This window comes from Amphibalanus amphitrite, unplaced genomic scaffold, assembly GCF_019059575.1.
Source record: "Amphibalanus amphitrite isolate SeventyFive unplaced genomic scaffold, NRLGWU_Aamphi_draft 000173F_arrow, whole genome shotgun sequence".
Taxonomy (NCBI): Eukaryota; Metazoa; Arthropoda; class Thecostraca; order Balanomorpha; family Balanidae; genus Amphibalanus; species Amphibalanus amphitrite.
The window spans coordinates 457644-474188 of record NW_024881668.1 but is presented as its reverse complement, the minus strand read 5'-3'; the positions used below and the strand labels follow the sequence as shown (position 1 = coordinate 474188).

At 47.8% G+C, this 16545-nt stretch overlaps 1 protein-coding gene across 2 annotated transcripts in view; it reads left to right on the top strand.

The window, feature by feature from the left end:
• LOC122383774 (longitudinals lacking protein, isoforms A/B/D/L-like) overlaps positions 1-15587 on the top strand; it is a 61155-nt gene extending 45568 nt beyond the window's left edge. For both annotated transcript variants that reach the window (XM_043370530.1, XM_043370528.1), the window contains exon 6: positions 14906-15587. In XM_043370530.1, coding sequence (XP_043226465.1) covers positions 14906-15153 — 248 coding nt within the window. In that variant the 3' untranslated portion in view covers positions 15154-15587. The remainder of the gene's footprint in view (positions 1-14905) is intronic.
• The last annotated feature ends 958 nt before the right edge of the window (positions 15588-16545 follow it).

Genomic DNA, 16545 nt, shown 5'->3' with positions numbered 1-16545 from the left:
CGTCGCGCAGCACCGCCCTTTTTCGTGCACCTTATTATCCATCCCTTCTGCCAATGTTGTGAAAATTTCCAACTTGGTTCGTTTAATGTCAGGTCACCAGGCAAGCTACGACAAGTGACTTCACCTCAGAAAAAAGTTCCGATGCTTGCTTTACCTACACCGACTGAACGATCGCTTTGAAACCCTCAGCGATTGATCAGAGTAACAGTAGGCATAAGCATGCATAAAATAAATCCCTTGGAATTTTGATTTATAAACCCAAGGTCAGGTCGATTTTGCGACCTCTCCATTTTAAGTCAATGGGGAAAAATTTGAAATGCGCCTCTTTTGAAATAAATTCTTAGCCTTCCTTCAAACATCTGCATGCTAGTAAACATGACAAACTGAATCGAAAAATTGCACCCGTGACCCCCTGTTGTGCCCCTTAGGTCAGCTCAGGTCATGAAAGGTCCCCAGCGTTTTTTTAACAATAACTTTCGATAGAGACTTCCGTTCGACCCCACATCAGCACGAGCAAAAAATGGCCAAAAAATATTAAACGGTTTTAATCTTACGTCGATCCTAATAAACTACTACACCAGTATAACGCCTTTTGGGGCGACTAACGGAGCGAGCGAGAGGGTGAGCCTTGCACGTGCGAAATTTCGAGGGGCTACCTCCAGCTGACTTGTGCGCGGCACCCTACTAACCGGTCTCTAGCGATGTGCCAAATTTGAGTACAATCGGCCCAGCCGTTCTCGAGATCTGGAAGCGGCACCCTGCACGTGCGCACGTGCAAAATGGGTCCCAACTGACTTTTGCACGGCACCCTACTAACCGGTCCCTAACCATGTGCCAAATTTCAGCGCCTTCGGTCCAGCCGTTCTCGAGATCTGGAATCGACCCCTGCACGTGCGCACGTGCAGCAGCACCTCAACTCTGGCACATGGATATGCATTGCCTAGTGGGTGCCTACCTACATGCCAACTTTCAGCGCAATCGGCCAAGTGGTTACCGAGATATTGCAACAATTACAAAAGTGACACCTCTTCGTTTTGCACGTGGCACGTGCATAAGGGGTCACCCACATGCATCGGGAATAGTCCAATACTTGGTAGGAGGAATGAAGCTACCCTACAAAAATTACCGCGTGTAAATCGGTCAAGTGGTTGCTGAGATATAAGCGTCGTAGAATCGTGACCACGGCCGGCCGGCCGGCCGCTCATACTCAGAAATTTCCGTTAATCTAAGGAAAGACTACGCTCGCTTCGCTCGCTCCGTAATTACTGCCTCAAACAGCCCCACTGTCTCAAAAAGCCCCACTTTACGATGCATTGCCTGCACGTACTGGATAAGTATTGTGGGTGCAGCTGCACCCACTGCACCCATAGTTTCTACGCTTGTCGCTTATGCACAGATACATTTGCTTATTCAATTATTATGCTTCCGCGCGCATCAGTATTCGGCGACGAATACATTTGCATTCCGGTTGCCCTGACAACAATAAACTTCATCAACATGCTTCCGCTTGGAAATGACGTTTAACGAGTAGGAAAAAATCAGACGGTGGTTTCTAGGGGAACATGACTTTCAGCATGTCACCTGTGTGTCACCTACTGGCAAAAAGCGCGCCGGGATTTTTACGATGACAGCCGAAATGTATGCAATTATCGTGAACCGGACGAATGGTAAAATAAAGCCTGTAAATGCCCGGCAGAATTCAGCGACAAAATACGACCAAAAACCATAATTTTCACAGCGCCTGGCGAAACTAGCCGTCATGATTTCCACAAAACACGCGCCGTAATGGCCTTCCGGACAGCCCACACGCCATGCAATTCACGTCTGGCTAGAAACACGCCGAGGGCTAGTGAGGCATGTCACCAAGGAAGGCCGAGTTCGGGTCGATGGGAGGGGCTTCGGGGGGTCGTGCCGGCTCCAGTGGGAGACTGAGTAGCACTGGGTCGCCGCTGTGTCGGTGCTGAGGTCTGGCTGTGTCGACACTGGCTGCTGCCCCGTCAGTGCGATTAGTAGGTAAAGTAATCTTGGTCAGTGCTGCCGATAACCACTGCAGGAGCGAGGATGAACGTCTGAGGAGAGTTGATGGATTGAAGTCACAGGACATGGACATGAAGTCAGAGGTGGCGGTGAGGAGGTGAGGAGGTGTTGGTGTAGCGATCGGGAAGAATCGCAACCAGGAGTGACTGCTCTCGCCCACAGGACATTCGTCTTCATTGCGAGATATTGATCGTCATCGAGATTTGAGAGGTATCTCTCGTCATCGAGAGTCATTTGTCACCATCGAGAGATATATCTTTTTATCAAGATACGCTATTGAAGTTTGAAGAAGTTTTTGGTGTCATCGAGAGGCCACGTCTACGGGAGCCACTGCTGCTGTCGTCAGAAGAAACTTTTGGTTCTCCTGGAGGCAGTTGTATCGCCGCACTTTTCAGAGCTTAGCTGCCACAACGGTTTTGACATTGTGTAACACCACTTCTACCCAACCGATCTATCTCTTCTTTGTCTTTGAGACTACCTGCTGTTTGAAGATTGTCTTGCTCTCCTGCGAAGAAAAACAAAGATGAAGCATCATCTTCTCTTTGTCTTGTTGACTCTAATTACCCCAGAAGAGACATCTGCCAGCGGTGCCGTCTTCAAATCCATCGTCACACTTCACTCGAACTCCGCTCTGAAGACCTGCGCAGCATGCACTCTTATAGAATGTGCCGCACAATGCCGCCGCACTGCCGGCTGCATTCAGTACCACCGGAGCGCCACCTCGGGCAGCTGCACCCTCTGGGGCAACCCCACCGCGTCCAACCCCGCCACAGGATCTGCCGAGTTAATCTACGATAACATCAATCGGCCCCTACCGAGCGACTTCCAACTGCTAGACTCTTCAGTCTCCTTTGGGTTGTCTGCGTCGAGTTCCGGGGGCATCCCGTCCATGATAGCTCGCTGCCGTGAGATGGACATCCGCGCGGTGCCGGCCGTTCCTCGCTCAGACGCTGAGCTGCAGTCCTGGGGTATTTTCGGCACGTTCACATTCGTCGGCATGACGGATGGAGATGTGGAAGGAGTCTTCACCAACGTCATCACCGGCGAGACAGTGAACGTGCCGTTGGTGATGTGGGAGACGGGTACGCCAGCCTACTGGAACACGCTGGAGAAGAACTGCGTATACATCCACATCCACACGACGCCTTTCCTGGTGTCTGAGAGCTGCTCCGCTACCCACGCGGTGATCTGTGAGATCAGGAGCTAGGCAAGCAGACAGGATGCAGATTTAGGTGCTGTTTATCTCTGAAATTAGGAGTTAGATCAGGAGAAATGATACAGATTTGAGTGTCGGTTTATCTATGAGATCAGGAGCTAGGCAAAAAGACAGGATGCAGATTTTGGTTGTGGTTTATCTGTGAGATCAGGAGTTAGGCCAGGAGACAGGATACAGATTTTGGTTGTGGTTTGTTTTTTAGATCAGGAGCTAGGCGGGGAGACAGGATAGAGATTTTGGTTGTGGTTTATTTTTTAGATCAGGAGCTAGGCGAGGACACAGGATACATATTTCGGTGGTGGTTTATCTGTGACTTGGTCACTTGTGAGATCAGGAGTTGGACGAGGGGGAGATACGTTATACGTTGGTGTTTGGTTATCTCGTAGATCAGAATTTTGAGGATCGCGATCATGCTAAGGTTTTTGTCAGATTAGGAGTTCGGAAAGGAAAGAAGATGCATATTATGCATAATCGTACATATAGGTAGGCATGCATGAGAGATGCAATATTTCTCACGCCCGGTGTATGTCTCTGTGCGATCAAGAGCTAGGCCAGAAGAGGATGGTGGATATTTATAGGTATTTTTTTTTTCTTCTGCGAGATAAGCAGTGAAACAGCCCGAGGGGTAACAGATTGTGAGTAAGGTTTAACTGTTGGATCAGAAATTAGTCGCCAACTGTGGATAAGGATAGGTAAGGTATGATGCGGATTAGTTACATCGTAGGTGGAAAGGAGCCACGTTCAATTAACCCTCGCCGGCCGAGGGGGGGCGGGTGCCGCCCCCCCCCCATAGGGTTTTTTCGCGATAGCTCCGAACACGCTGGCGATAGAGAGCTGAAACTTGGCATACCTGACCTTTGATCCAAGCCGGATCTTTTGACACCAACCGCATTTTTGGGTCAGGTCAGGTCACTGACCTATGACGTCATAAGTGAACCTCTGCACGGTCTTCAGATGTCGCAACTTCGCAACGCCCTCACTGCCAGAGGAGATGTCACAGGGAAATGAAACTTGCAGGATCTAGTATCCATTATGAGTCCCACAACTTGTATATCTCGGATTTTTCCTAAAGGTCATATGAGGTCAGGTCATTTTCGTGACCTCACCATTAGAAGTCAATGGGGAAAAATGAAAACTGCTATTCTGGCGCCGGGAACGATCTCCAACTATCTCAAGCACACAGAATCGTGATTTGATGCACTCCTTGCAAGGTTAGATGCGTCACTTTTGCAATGTTGACCTTGCGTGACGTCATTTATGACGTCATCAAGGTCATATTAGTTTTTCGTCAATAACTCTTGATCAAATTGAGCTAGCGAGTCGGGAAAGCCACCAATGGACTCAGGAAGACCTGCCGAATCGAATGATATGCAACATGACTTCTTTCGACCAACTTCGTGACCTGGGGGTGCTGACCTGACCTTGACCTGAGGTCAACACCCCAAGTTGACCTGACCCGGACAAAAAGTATATCATTCGACGCGCCTGAGCGAGACGAACACGATGCTGCCAAAATCGGCGCTCTGCGGCCGTTTTTTGCGAAGTTATTCACCAAAAACTGAACCGTACCTTGGGGCACTTGACCTGACCTCAGAGGTCACCGGTTGACCTAGGACCTTAAAATCGGGTACCAATCTCTGCGTCTCGTAACGGCGCACACGCTCGTTTTTTCCGCGACGCGCTAGCTCCACCAGGGGCGAAACGGCGAGGGGAGTCGTACCCGACCCCCCCCCCCCCCCTCGGCCGGCGCGTATGTAGAAAACCAATAGGTCCGGCGAGGGTTAAGTCGGGGCTTGCCCGAGTGCCGTGATGTGACCTCGGTGCACTGCAACATGCTCAGAGCTAAACCAAGTGTGTCCTTGAGGTTACAAGCTGACCCGATGTTTAATTATGACATATTTTCCGGGCTGCGTTTTTCTCCGCGCACGCTCAAACTGAATCCCAACTGAATTGTGCGGGACATCCTGTTAACCGGTCCCCAACGGCGTACTAAAGTTGAGTCCAATTTGCCCGGCTACTTTCGAGATGTGGACGCGACATCAGTCAACCCTCGCGGGCTGTGGAGGGGCGTTTTTCGCCCCTCCCCTTGGTGAATATTTGCGATAGCTCCCGAACGCTAAGGTGCAGAAAAGTGAAGCTTTCATTAGTTTCCCCCATGAATTTGACATCTTTAGACGTAGAAAATTTGGATCTAGCCCCCTTGATGACGTCACAGGGTCGATTCTTCTAGATCCCTGCACGGCAAAATTCGGCGTCACAGACTCGAACTTCAAATAGCTGCCAAAAATAAAGTTTTAGAGATAGAGACCAAGTACGAGCACGGTTGTGTAATGTGTAGCGTTTGCCCTAGGGAAAAATACAAAATAATTTTGTTGACCTGAGGTCAGAAGTATGGTAAAAGACCCGAGCTGGGGTTTAGTTTTTCGCAAATAGCTTCACTAAAATATTTCAAAACATCTTTAAAAATAGAATACAAGATATATGAAAAAGTGTCAAGTTTGAGGGCAACTTTAATAATGACCATGACTTGACCTTGAATCTTGAGCATTTCAACGGAATCCTTCGATTCTCTTCTTTCGTTTCACACCCATTTTAGCCGGTTTCATGCACCCTGCCGTCCTCTGAAGCACTTACTTTGAAATCACTGCAAGTATGCCGGTTTTTGCCTTTGGCCTTGACCTCTGACCTTGAAAATCGACCTGAGATTAAACAGTTCAGGAGCTTTAGAATCGCCTCGTAAAAAACTTTTCGTTTCGTACCGCTTTGGTTTCCGTATCCCTCTTATTTACGGAGTTAGACAAGCGGCGACCCCCCCCCCCCCCCCCGGTTGCAGTGGTTGGGAGTAATACCTGGCCTGGGGGTCTGGCCAGGTAATAATGTAGTTTGTAAGGTAAGATATATCCGCACTTATCCATACTACGTAAATGGCATGTGTCAACCCTGGGGGTAGGACGGACTTTAGCCAAGCTGCATCAGACCTTACCTCAGTAAAACTTAGAATGCTCGTCAGACCGACTGAACGATCGCCTTGAAACGTCCAACGATTGATATTCTTATGACATATGATTCTTATGAGATATCTTCTGGAAGGACCCACATGACGAGTGACGACCTTACGAAATGAAAACCTCAATTAAAACCTGACTTTATTGCGTGTGGCTACATTGCTCGTAGGTCGTGGGCTGAACTTCAAACGACCATAGTTGCACCCAAGTTGCACCCACATGTTGTTTGAACACCAGCGCAAAACGTAGTGTAAAATTGGTGTAAAAGCACGGTATAGTAAAATCACAGAATGTACGCATAAGGGATTCGATTCCGAATGCTAATATAATATGAACGATTCAACGTGTTTTTTTTTTTTAGCCTCCGTTACTTACTGCAATGGGTCGCGCTCACCATCAGATAAAACACGGTAATATTCAACATTCCAGCGTTCACATTCTGACGTATAATTGCAGTGTATCTGGCGCATTCCTCGGTGCACCATCCAACATTCCGGGAGTGGTATAGTTTGTTTTGTCTGGTCGGTGGTAAGCGAGTGCAGCTGACAAAATGAGCCTGCTTTTAGTTACCCGCTTATGTAACATCCACCTTGGAATGCCTCGCAGATATCACGTTAATAAAATATAAGAAGGAAAACGGACAGAAAGTGCACATTGCCGCAAAATAGTGGTTGGTCAGCTGATGTGTGTTTGGTATAATGATTTTGAATGGCTCAACAGAAATGACTCAAAAGAAATGAGAAGGGGGTTCTTGTTTGTTTGTTTGTTTATTGGGGCTTAAGGGCGCGCCGGCTACAAGGTCATTTTGCGCCCATAACTATATACAAGTAAAGCAAGTGTGTCACAAGAAAACCGACGTAATAAAAGGCTTAAAAAAGCCTAAAAGCTGGTTAAAAAGAGCAAAGAAGGGTAAAATACTCCAAGCGTATCGTAAAAGACAGCTGACTAGGCGTAAGGACTAGATTAGAATAGACGTATGGACTAGTTGGATTGGTATCAGATCGAGTAGATTACTTGGAATTTGATTGAACGGATAAAGGAAAAGATGTTGCCAGATAAATCCCAGGGTGACTCGTCACCCAGCAAGTGGCGGACGGTGATATCCGGAGCGATGCGGCCCAGGTAGCGAGTCCGGTCCGGTTCCAAGCGTCGACAAGATAAAAGCACGTGGGCGACGGTGAGAGGCACGGCGCACCCGCCGCAAACGGGCTGCTCATCTCCGCGGAGAAGGTGGCCATGCGTCGCATACGTATGACCGATGCGGAGCCTGCATAAAATCACTTCGTTTGACCTGTTGTCTTGCGAGCAAGACCTCCAATGCTCCAGAGTCGGCTTCACCTCTCGGAGTTTCCTGCCTCCACGCAGGCGCCACTCTGCCTGCCACTCCGTTAGAATAAAAGATCGTACAGCAGGGTAAAAATCACGCGCCGGCAATGGCAACCGACGAGTGCAGGGTGCTGCAGCAGCACGCCTTGCAGCCGCGTCTGCCAGCTCATTGCCATGAACGCCAACGTGACTGGGAATCCAGCAGAACTGAACAGATTTACCCGATTGTTCCACTGACTGAAGCCGAGTTAAAATGTCTTGAACGATCGGGTCGGCTGGATTAAAACTCCGTAGGGCCAACAGGCTGCTTAGGGAGTCCGATAAAATCAAGTATAAAGGTCCGTCCGATACCTCAATAAAACACAAAGCCTTCTCGATGGCAACAAGTTCCGATGAAAACACCGAGGCGAAAGATGGCAACGAAAATGAACGGGTGTCGTCGCCAGCGACGAAAGAACAGCCCGCTCCCTCGGGTGTTTTAGAGCCGTCTGTGAATAAAGGAATAAAACCATCGTAAGAGGCAAGGTGTTCCAAGGCTCGGACTCGTGCCTCTGGAGGCAGCAACTTGCCCTTTGGAACTGCAGAAAGCGAAAGATCCACTTGTGGACTGACACTTTTCCACGGTGGAGGGGGCGCAGCCCAGGTACGACGAACGTTACGCAATGCTGAAGGGGGTTCGTACGATCACGTCTGCAATGGTTTTGCAACAGTAATAAGACGGATTCATCGGTGCAGATCGATTATTGTGATGGGAAACCTACAAATTAGTACTTGAGAGGCTGTTCCTATGCTTTCTAAAATTTCCAGAAAACACCTTCCAAGCTCATCAGTACCCACTGAAACCTGCACAGCTTTCATGGCGATAAATAGTTATGCACTAGGGTGGTTACTAGGAAAAGCTAGGAAAACACTAGGAAACACTAGGAAAACACAACACTAGGAAAAGCACTAGTTATGCACTAGGGTTATGCACTATCTATTTCGCGTGCTCCGCAACGCGAAGAAAGGTTATTTTTGACCCGTGGGTATTGGGATGGTCTGTGTCGATTTGGTTGGTATCCATTTCGTTCGATTGCTTTTTGACGGCCAAGCATTTTGTAATAAAACAAAAAAGATACATCGCATCGAGGTGCCCGTGTCGTATTATCATGCGTTCTAACTTCTACTTAAGAATGATTCGAAAACTGGCGCGAAGTCGTTTGAGGGCCATCGATGAATTTCGCTAAAAATGACAATGTAATGGTTTGAAACATTTATATTTTTAAGAATACTGTTGCTCATCATGCAAAAATGAAGAGTGAATATTGGACAGAATTGAATGCTCTTTCCAACGGTGCCATATTCAATTGCCAAAGGTATCAGGTTATGCAGCAAAACCCGTGTAATTAATAAAGTGGCACATCATTGACAAACACCATTTTCTCCCGTGATTTGTACCACCTTGGTTTGGATCAATCGGCTTTTCACAATTTTCTTATGAGAGACGGTACATTTTTATTGCTAATAGGCGTTGTTTCAACTCGCTCCGTCTGACGGTCACCTGAAAATAATATAAATTCCAAAATCCGTCCAAAATGTCAATTTTCCACATGAAAGTGCCCTCCCCGGTGCACGTGGCGCGTGCCGCCGTGCCATCCCCTGCACCGCACACCATTCGATAGCCCGTTCAATTATCTACACGATGCTGTTTTCCCCGTGACGATCGGGCGCACGGTTACTGAGATATTGCACAGGAACCGGACCCGTGTCGGGCAAATTTAGCCATTTTTGCCCGATTTTGCAAGCCGATTTATACATGTAAAGTCTATGACGCAAATTTGCACTTTTTGGGCACGCGCCACGCGCTCCCTATAAATCCGATCGAGCTGAGACCCCTCAAAGGCACGTCGCGCATCCTTGATCTATAAGTTGAGCAAATTTCACCGGGTTAGGTGCAACGGTCTGGCCTGTAGTCCACGCAAAGCACCATCAAGTCTGGACCTCGGTAACGAACAGACGCACCCTCCTCAAATATTTATTTATTTATTTATTTATTTATTTATTTATTTATTTATTTATTTATTTATTTATTTATTCATATCGCCGACGGGAGGACCCATTAAAAGACGAAGTCGCACTTTTAAAACGAATAAGTTACATGCATAGGTACAAAGACGACACACTCGGGTAGGTATACATGTAATAAAAAACCAATAAATAAACGGCCGGTAAAAAAAAAAAAAAAAAAAAAATAGATATAAAAGATAGAAGGTATAAATAAAAATAAGAATAAGAATACTCAATAGAGTGCGATAAGTGACAACAAGGATGACGACAAGATGCCAGTAAAATGCTAGTAAATGAAATGAATGAACCTGCCAGGCAGGCACATCGAATACAGCGAGGCATTTCCATTAGCGTCACATTTCCGCCACAAAATGTCTGACGCTGCTACGGAATGTGAAAATACCGTCGTCCGTCGCAGAACACGTCCACCGCGGGAAGTCTCTCTACAAGCCGGTTGAGCTGCCTCGGCAGTCGGCAGCCTTGTAAATAAACCGTTTTTCATTGCGTTCACCCTTGCAAATGGCACATGCAGCAGCGCTTTCGCCTGTTGCCTAGTTGCGCGGATAGGCACACTAAGCGAGAACGCCTGCAGCAAGAGTGCGGACTTAATCTATATTACTATTTGAGGAGGGTGCGTCTGTCCGTTACCGAGGTCCCGACTTGGTGGTGCTTTGCGTGGACTACAGGCCAGACCGTTGCACCTAGCCCGGTGAAATTTGCACAACTTATAGATCAAGGATGCGCGACGTGCCTTTGAGGGGTCTCAGCTCGATCGGATTGATAGGGAGCGCGTGGCGCGTGCCCAAAAAGTGCAAATTCGCGTCATAGACTTTACATGTATAAATCGGAGTGCGAAATCGGGCGAAAACGGCAAATTTTGGCCGACACGGGTCCGGTCCCCGTGCAATATCTTGGTGACCAGGGGTCCGACCGGCACAGGAAAAACAGCATCGTGTAGATAATTGAACGGGCTATCGAATGGTGTACGATGCAGAGGATGGCACGCGCCACGTGCACCGAGGAGGGCACTTTTATGTGGAAAATTGACGTTTTGGACGGATTTTGGAATTGATTTTATTTTTAGGTGACCGTTAAACGGAGCGAGCTGGAACAACGCCTGTTGGCAAGAGAAATGTACCGCCTCTCATGAGAAAATTGTGAAAAGCTGATTGCTCCAAATCAAGGTGGTACAAATCACGGAAGAAAATGGTGTTTGTCAATTTTGTGCCACTTTATTAATCACACGGGGTTTGCTGCATAACCTGATACCTTTGGCAATTGAATATGGTACCATTGGATAGAGCATTCAATTCTGTCCAATATTCACTCTTCATTTTTGCATGATTAGCAACAGTATCCTTAAAAAATGTAAATGTTCCAAACCATTACATTGTCATTTTTAGCGAAATTCATCGATGGCCCTCAAAAGACTTCACGCCAGTTTTCGAATCATTCTAAAGTAGAACGCATGATAATACGACACGGGCACCTCGATGCGATGTATCTTTTTGTTTTCTTACAAAATGCTTGGCCGTCAAAAAGGAATCGAACGAAATGGATATCTACCAACCAAATCGACACAGACCAACCCAATACCCACGGGTCAAAAAATCCCCCCTTCGCGTTGCGGAGCACGCGGGTAACCCTAGTTCTGCCTCTAAGCACGTTGCAAATAGTAATATAGATAGTATTTTGAATATTACCTACAACTCAATAGTCATACAATACACCTTTTTTAAACAATGTTTACAAAAAACAGGGGAGTGGTGGCAGTGGGCGATATTTCCCCGCTTCCACTGCTTATGTTAACTATCCCACATTTCGAATGCAGATAAACGCTCCGGTCTTCAGGCAACAGTCGCACAAAAAAAAGTAATGTGACGTAACGGAGGGGCGACATCACCTTCGCTGCCATAGCGATGCTGAGTTTATCAACAATAGCACTAGTGATGTCAATTACGGAAAATCGGAATACCGATGCCAAACCAAATACCAACCAAAACCACAGGAAAATACCGAAACCAAACCAACTTGGGAAACTGAGGGGAAATACCAACTTTTTACCGATTTCTTAGCCTCTTATACATTAGTGAGGGCTTATGATACCAACAAAATACCAAACACATTACGATTGAAATAGCAAATACCAAGTTTGTATCGGTTTGGTATCGGTATACCAAAAAGTTGGTATCCGATTGACATCTCTAAATAGCACCCACCTACCATGTGAACCTGGCTGATTTGATTAGCACAACAAATGCACATGCAAAACCGAAGACATTGATTAGATATGTTCATTTCCGAGAATTTTGGCTGATACAAATCGTATTATGCTTGATACAGGTAAAAGGAAATGTGGGATTTCATAGCCGGGAATATTGGATGACATGGGCACTTCGTTTGCTGAATTGGCCAAGGAACTGCGAAGTGCGAGTGCAATAGTGTTCGGAAAGCGAGCTGGCTTTTCAAAACTTAATTTGGTGAGCTTTCATAATAGCTTGTAACGTCTTACATGTAAATGGTTTCATGCAACTATAGCCGTTGAAACTGTACTAACCATGCATATACGGACTGGTAATAACGCCCTCTACGGTCAAGGTGCCAAACCAAAGCCACCAAATGCTGACACTGCAACGCTGTCGTCATTTCATTTCACTCAGTTCACACTTCACAGCGTCAATGCCTCGTTTGCCATTGGTTAATCAACAATGGAATTATATAAAAAAGACTTTATTCCAACCCTCATTCCATCCTACAATGATCAATCACGTTTAACAGTAAAAATTGGCTTCTCGGTTGATCTGTTTTTACTTAGAGAACCATTTAACGCAGGCAGTTATATATTTTTAACCCGCGCCCCCTCAGGGCCTCGTCTAAAGAATTTTCACTGGGGGGGGGGGGCAAAGACTGAAGGAACCAAACCTAGGGTACCCCCAAATCCTGTTTTCTCACCGTCACCGGATTTAGGCCACTTGTTTTTCGTCACAGCCCTGAGACCATGATTTTTTAACAAAAAAGCAAAAAAACTGGCAATCCGAACCATGCTCGTATAGGGGGGGGGGGGTAGGTATCGAACGGAGCCACTCGGTTTTTCGCAAATAACTCACGTAAAAAGGGGCCGATTGCGACGAAACTTTCAGTATCCTCGCGTTAATCAATGTTACACCTACCTTAAAAATGTCATGACCCTGACCCTAATGACCTTTGACCTGTGACCTACTTTTTGAGACCATGTTTGGCCGCAATCGCGGTTCGGCGTATATGTCGGCTCGCATTAGCCGAGCGTTTGCAGTCTTTTCGTGGTTTCAAGCGTTCAAACATGGTATATGATGTTGCTCCCATGCATTAGGGTGGGTGTCAGCCTGTCAGGGTCACCGGGAAGTCAGGTTAGGTCATTGACCTTTGATGACCCCTGTTCACTTTTTCGAGTTCAGAGGCGGTTGCCATCTACTACGAATACCCGGCAAAACCCTTACTGGTTGACTTGACCCGACCTGGCCTAAATGCATTATGATCATAACTAACATGACATTCGTGATCAGCACCCCGAAAAAAACCATAACAGCCTCCCTTTACGAAGTCCTAACAGGTACCGATTTTCCCGACTTTCGGGTCATTGACCTGACCTGGAAGGTTAACCGATGACCTAGGACCTTAAAATTGGGAATCATCGGTTTTCTCTCGTGACGGGCAGCACGATCGTTTTTTTCCGCGAAGCTCTAGCTCGATCAGGGGCGAAACGGCAAGGGGGTCCAACGAACCCCCTCCCCTCCCCCTATACGTTTGCGGCTGGAAAGACACCAATATGTGCGAGGGTTACGAATAGTGTGTTACCCCCTCACATTGCCCCACCAGACAGTGATCAACATACGTATACGTGTTGGGCGTTTGATTGAGTGTGGGGGGGGGGGGGGTGTAAACACGAGTTGGGTCACGGGCCAGCTGCCAATTGACAATTTGCTACTTGGCGCTTTCAGCTGAGCCCTGAAATTCACAAAACTCTGGCTTTTTTCCGTAGCCATGAACAATTGTTGAACAAATTATTTAATGTTTCTCGTTAAATCCATGTAAGACTCCTAATGAAAACGTATTGCAGAGAAGGTAATTTTGTGAGTTCACGTTTTGACTGGGGGGGGGGGGCAAATGTTGGCCACTGGGGGGCAATCCGCTCGACTGGGGAGGCAATTGCCCCCCAGTTAACATGTTAGACGAGGCCCTGCGCCCCGTTGAGGTCTGGCAGGTTCCACGTCCTGTTGGGGGGGGAGGGGTCAAAGGGCCCCCCTTCGTATCTCCGGAACCAATAGCCGGATCGGAAAAAAAAAATCAAACAGCATTCGAAAGAGCTCAGCGAGATGCGCAAGATAGGATATCGATGGCCTTTATTTGACCTGTGATGTCACAGGGAGGTCAAACAAGGTCATATAGTATGCATGCTACCCGGGCGGTGGGTATACATGTATGCTACCCGGGCTGTTGGGTAGTATGCATAGGCTGCCCGGATAGTTTGCATACTGCCCAAGTTAGCATATGGCCCGTAACAAGTATATTCGGTACCTATGCATAAAATGACTGCACTGACTTCGTGCTAGGGGGTCGTGAAGTATGCCATCGGGAGATGAGTAATTTTACTGGTAAATTTTCTGACATCGTCCAAGTCGGGCACCAGGACAGGACACGTTCACACTACTTGCGACCGTAGTTTTATTTATGACACAGTCCCTTACCCTGACCTGCCTAGTGTCTATTCACAGAGAATGTCTGCACCGTCAGCGACCGTACTTTTTTATATAACACAGGCCACAGCCCCACGCCCCGACCTATCTGCCCCCAGAACACGTTTGTACCGTGTGCAGCCGTACTTTTATTTATGACACAGCCCCACGTCCGACCTTTTTGCCCCCAGGGCACGTTTGTAGTTTGTACCGTGTGTGGCCGTATTTTTATTTATGACACAGCCCCACGCCCCGACCTGTCTGCCCCCAGGGCACGTTTGTACCGTGTGCGGCTGTACTTTTATATATAACACAGCCCCACGCCCCGACCTGTCTGCCCCCAGGGCACGTTTGTACCGTGTGCGGCTGTACTTTTATTTATGACACAGCCCCACGCCCCGACCTGTCTGCCCCCAGGGCACGTTTGTACCGTGTGCGGCTGTACTTTTATATATAACACAGCCCCACGCCCCGACCTGTCTGCCCTCAGGGCACGTGTGTACCGTGTGCGGCCGTACTTTTATTTATGACACAGCCCCACGCCCCGACCTGTCTGCCCTCAGGGCACGTGTGTACCGTGTGCGGCCGGCGCTACAAGCACCGCGACTCGCTCGTGGCGCACGAGAAGGTGCACGCCGGCGTTACCACGTGCCACGTGTGCGGAGCCGTGGCCAGTAACGTCCAGAATCTACGTCAGCACCTGGAGACTGTTCACAGGATGTCACGTGATCATGTTCGGCAGATCACCCGCCTGCCGGGCACGCCAAGGGTCCGGGCCTCACTGGATCCCGCTCTGAGGGGCAGGGTGTGAGAGACAGAGTGGCGCAGCGTAGGGATGTGGAGTGTAAGTTTATGACACAGGTGGAGATGGATGGCGTAGTGGCGTACACCCGTGGAGTGTGGTTTTATGACAATCGACGCGTAATGGCGTAGGTCTATGGAGTGCGGTTTTATGACACAGAGGTGGAGGACGAAGTGGTGGCGTAGATTTGTGAAGTAGTGTTTTTATGTCGTGTGAAATGTCTTAAGTTCGTAGTTGAGCGATTTCTTTCGGATGTACATTGAACTGAAGTGGACACTGTATACACATCTCAAGTGTTTGTAATTGGTGTGCGAATGCTTCAAAAGCTTCTTGTATCTATAAGACCAGTTTCTTTCAATGTCGTTTGTGTCATAGTTTCGTGATTTCTTTGGGATGCTTGTATGCCCTTCTTGGGCAGCTGGCGAGCACAAGTGTTTTATTGACATATGTAGTTTGATGGGTGCATCCGGGGGGGGGGGGGGGGGTCGAATTCTAGCTCATACGAAACTGGGAACCCCACGACTGACGTCACGTTTCCCTGCGTGACGTCACGAGCCCATAGCATTGACCCCTTGAAATTTGTCATGCTTGACGGTGCTTGCAAGACAAACTAAACCTGATGTTCATTGTCTGATTCACTTCACTTAACTGACACTTCACTGACTGATGTTCAAATACAACTTTTATCCAAAAAATAGACTCATGTGACATTCCATTACGTTCAATAATGTATTTCATTTATTACGTATTTAGCAGACAAAAATGTTCTAGTGCAGAAAACCGCGAGGTGTCGTCAGCAGCTACACATCGATATCTTCCCCGAATCCCGATGGCGCCCCACGAGGTGCAGCAGAAACAGCCCTGTGTCAGCGGAAAGAGCCCTGTTTCAGCGGAAACAGCCGTTTCTGCGGAAACTTCGGGGGGGGGGGCAACTTGGCCCGTGTGGACCCTCGGGGGCCTGGTGTGTTAGCTTAAAGGGGCCCATTGATAGCGGGCCTAACCTAACCTAACCTAACATAATCTAACCTGACCTAACCAACCTACCTAAACTAATCAAACCTAACGCTTGCACTTGTAGGGGTTCGAAGGGGCCCTCCCTCGGTTTTTCGCTAATAACTCGCGTAAAAAGCGGCCGATCGCAACGAAACTTTTAATACCGTCGCGTCGATCATTTTTACACCTACCCTGAAAATGTCATGACCCTGACCCAATGACCTTTGACCTGTGACCTATTTCCCGAGGCCATGTTTGGAAGGAAGTGCGATTCGGCGTATATCGGCTCGCATTAGCCGCGCGTTTGCAGTCTTTTGATGATTTCAAGCGTTCAAACATGTCATATGATGTTGGTCCCGTGCATAAGGGTCGGTGTCAAGGTTACCTGAAGGTCAGGTCGACTGGGAA